The sequence below is a fragment of the Austrofundulus limnaeus genome, unplaced genomic scaffold (genome assembly GCF_001266775.1).
Source record: "Austrofundulus limnaeus strain Quisiro unplaced genomic scaffold, Austrofundulus_limnaeus-1.0 Scaffold425, whole genome shotgun sequence".
Classification (NCBI taxonomy): domain Eukaryota; kingdom Metazoa; phylum Chordata; class Actinopteri; order Cyprinodontiformes; family Rivulidae; genus Austrofundulus; species Austrofundulus limnaeus.
The window spans coordinates 21814-24115 of NW_013952827.1; the positions used below are offsets into that span (position 1 = coordinate 21814).

Below are 2302 nucleotides of genomic sequence, written 5' to 3' on the forward strand. Positions count from 1 at the left end.
GATAAGATTCTTTATGAAGCCTTTCATTTTATTTGTGATTTGTATTTTTTATTGTTTATTGAAATTGTTTTGTTTTTAGTTTTAAAGAAATGAATAAAGTCTTAAAGTCTAAAGCATTACATGACACGTATCAACACCAGGATCAGTCATACTATCTTTATATTTCCTTGGTATCAGATTAATTCCAGATTTTCTAACTTTTAACTCACATTTACTGTATTTTAAAGCAGGTGGTGTGGAAATTATTCAGGTTTTGGATCATCAGGAGTGGAGACAGAAAGGTGGATGAAAAGACTGGTGCAACATGTAATGCCTTTTTTAACCATAATTATGTTCAAAATTTATTCTTTTTTTGCCCTATTTTTAGATTTTAGTWATTGCTTTGCTACTTTATTTTTAGCTATTCTAGCTTTAGCTTAAAGCTAGCAACTTATTAATCCTTCCTTCAGCCCAACAAGCCCCCTTTTCAGATAAAACTAAATAAAATGTGTTCATAATTAGAAACTTCTGTAAATGTTTGAAGCGTTCGTCACAAAGTCGACAAAACAAACGAGCTCCCTGCAGAATCAGAACCTGGGCCCAGACTTCAGTACTAAACCGCTGTCGTCTGATTGGTTCATTTAAACACTGATTTAAATCACACTTCCATCCTCACATAAAGAGCAGAATTTTTTKTTTACATATTCAAGCAACTTATTTTCCAGGATCTCCACTGAGAAGCTTTGCCAACACTTTAAATCGCTCCTCCTCACACTCGGGGGTCCATTGGGAACTTCTCGTTCTCAGAAGTGGAGATAAGCAGCCGGTTGGGGAGGCGCCGGCGAGCGAGGAGCAGTTTGTTTTAAAGCTGGATGTGAGCGCAGCTTTGTTTCAGAAACCAGGAATCTTAGCATCATGCGACAGCAAACACACAACCGGCCCGTTTCCTCACCCAGCATGACGAGCGTGGTGGTCCCCTGCTCGTTGCCGGTGGGGTAGGTGGCGTACTCGCAGGTGTAGCGGCCGGCGTCGGACATCCTCAGGTCTTTGATCTTGATGGAGGGGTTCCGCAGGTCGTTGTGGAGGAAAACGACGCGCTCTTTGAAGGCCGGGTTGGGGAAGCTCTGGCCGTACATGGGGTGGAACACGGCGATGTTGTCCCGCTGACCGTCAACAGGTTCCCAGATCCAGGAGACCTGCAGATTAGGATTGAGCAAAAACACTGGATTACATTAGAGAGAAGMGATTCTGTTTCATTTAACCACTGGGTTGATTATATACGATGTCTGCATGTCTCTGTTTCCTGTTTATTTTTAAATAAGCTGAGAGTTTCTCCACCAGTCTGTCCCAGATTGACAGAAGCTTTGATTCACTTACAGATTCTCCACTAAAAGCCGTTCAGAGCGCTTCGTTGTGAGGTTTCTGATTGTGACAAATTTGTGCAGCAGCTGGACGAGAATCTGCCTTCAGGGAGAACGGCGTGATGCTTCGCCGCATTGATTTTATTTCTCTCTGCAGTTCTCAAACAGACAGGCGATATTGGCTAAAGTGGAGGAGCAGGAAGGAGAGGGACTCCAGCTCATCAATACGCATTTAGCAAACATCCAAACGTATGACATCTGCAGGCAGAAGTAAAGCCAAAGCTTCGTTTCAYGTGTTATTACAAATTAGTGCACGAGAGACCCCATTCACTGCAGAGAAAATACACAACACAAGTTCATTCAACCGTAATTTGATTCCTTTGGTTTTAAACTAATTATCTATCGATTCCTTTTACCACAGATCAAATCTGTCAGCGTCTAAAAGAAGCTGAAAACGACTCAAACATCTGTTAGCTCCGGGGATCCTGCACGTTTTAAACTGGAGCATTGATGGGAGGACCACTGAARAATGCAGAAAACTGAAGATAATAAGTAAAAAATATGGTTGAAGATGGTAGAAAGAAAGGAAAGGAAAGAAGAATAGCAGAAAAGGTAAGAACGATAGCTAAAAAGGCAGAAAAAAAACTAAAATCAGCCAAAATGGAAGCTGAAGGAAGATGAAATTAGCAAATGAAAAAAAAATTAAATACAGTAAAGATTTATGAAGGTTTTACGGATGTTCAAGATGCTGCATTTATTTTCAATGAGAAAAAAGTGGAGGAAAAAGCTAAATATCTCCAAAAGTATAAATAAATAAAATATCAAAAGTCATAGCTGAATGTCCTGAAAGAGCCGAAGGTTTTAATATATCAACTGTTGAAAGAGCACAAAAAATGCAGAAGATGCATGTTAAAGAGCATATGAAAGAAAAAAAATGATCTTGATATGTAATGCTTCAGAAG

General features: G+C 39.9%; 1 protein-coding gene across 1 annotated transcript in view; it reads right to left on the minus strand.

The window, feature by feature from the left end:
* Window positions 1–2302, minus strand: part of pvrl2l (PVR cell adhesion molecule related 2 like) — a gene marked incomplete at its 3' end in the record, with an annotated part of 31418 nt that overhangs the window by 6454 nt on the left and 22662 nt on the right. Inside the window, 1 exon segment of the mRNA XM_014024510.1 lies at window positions 932–1175. Coding sequence (XP_013879964.1) covers window positions 932–1175 — 244 coding nt within the window.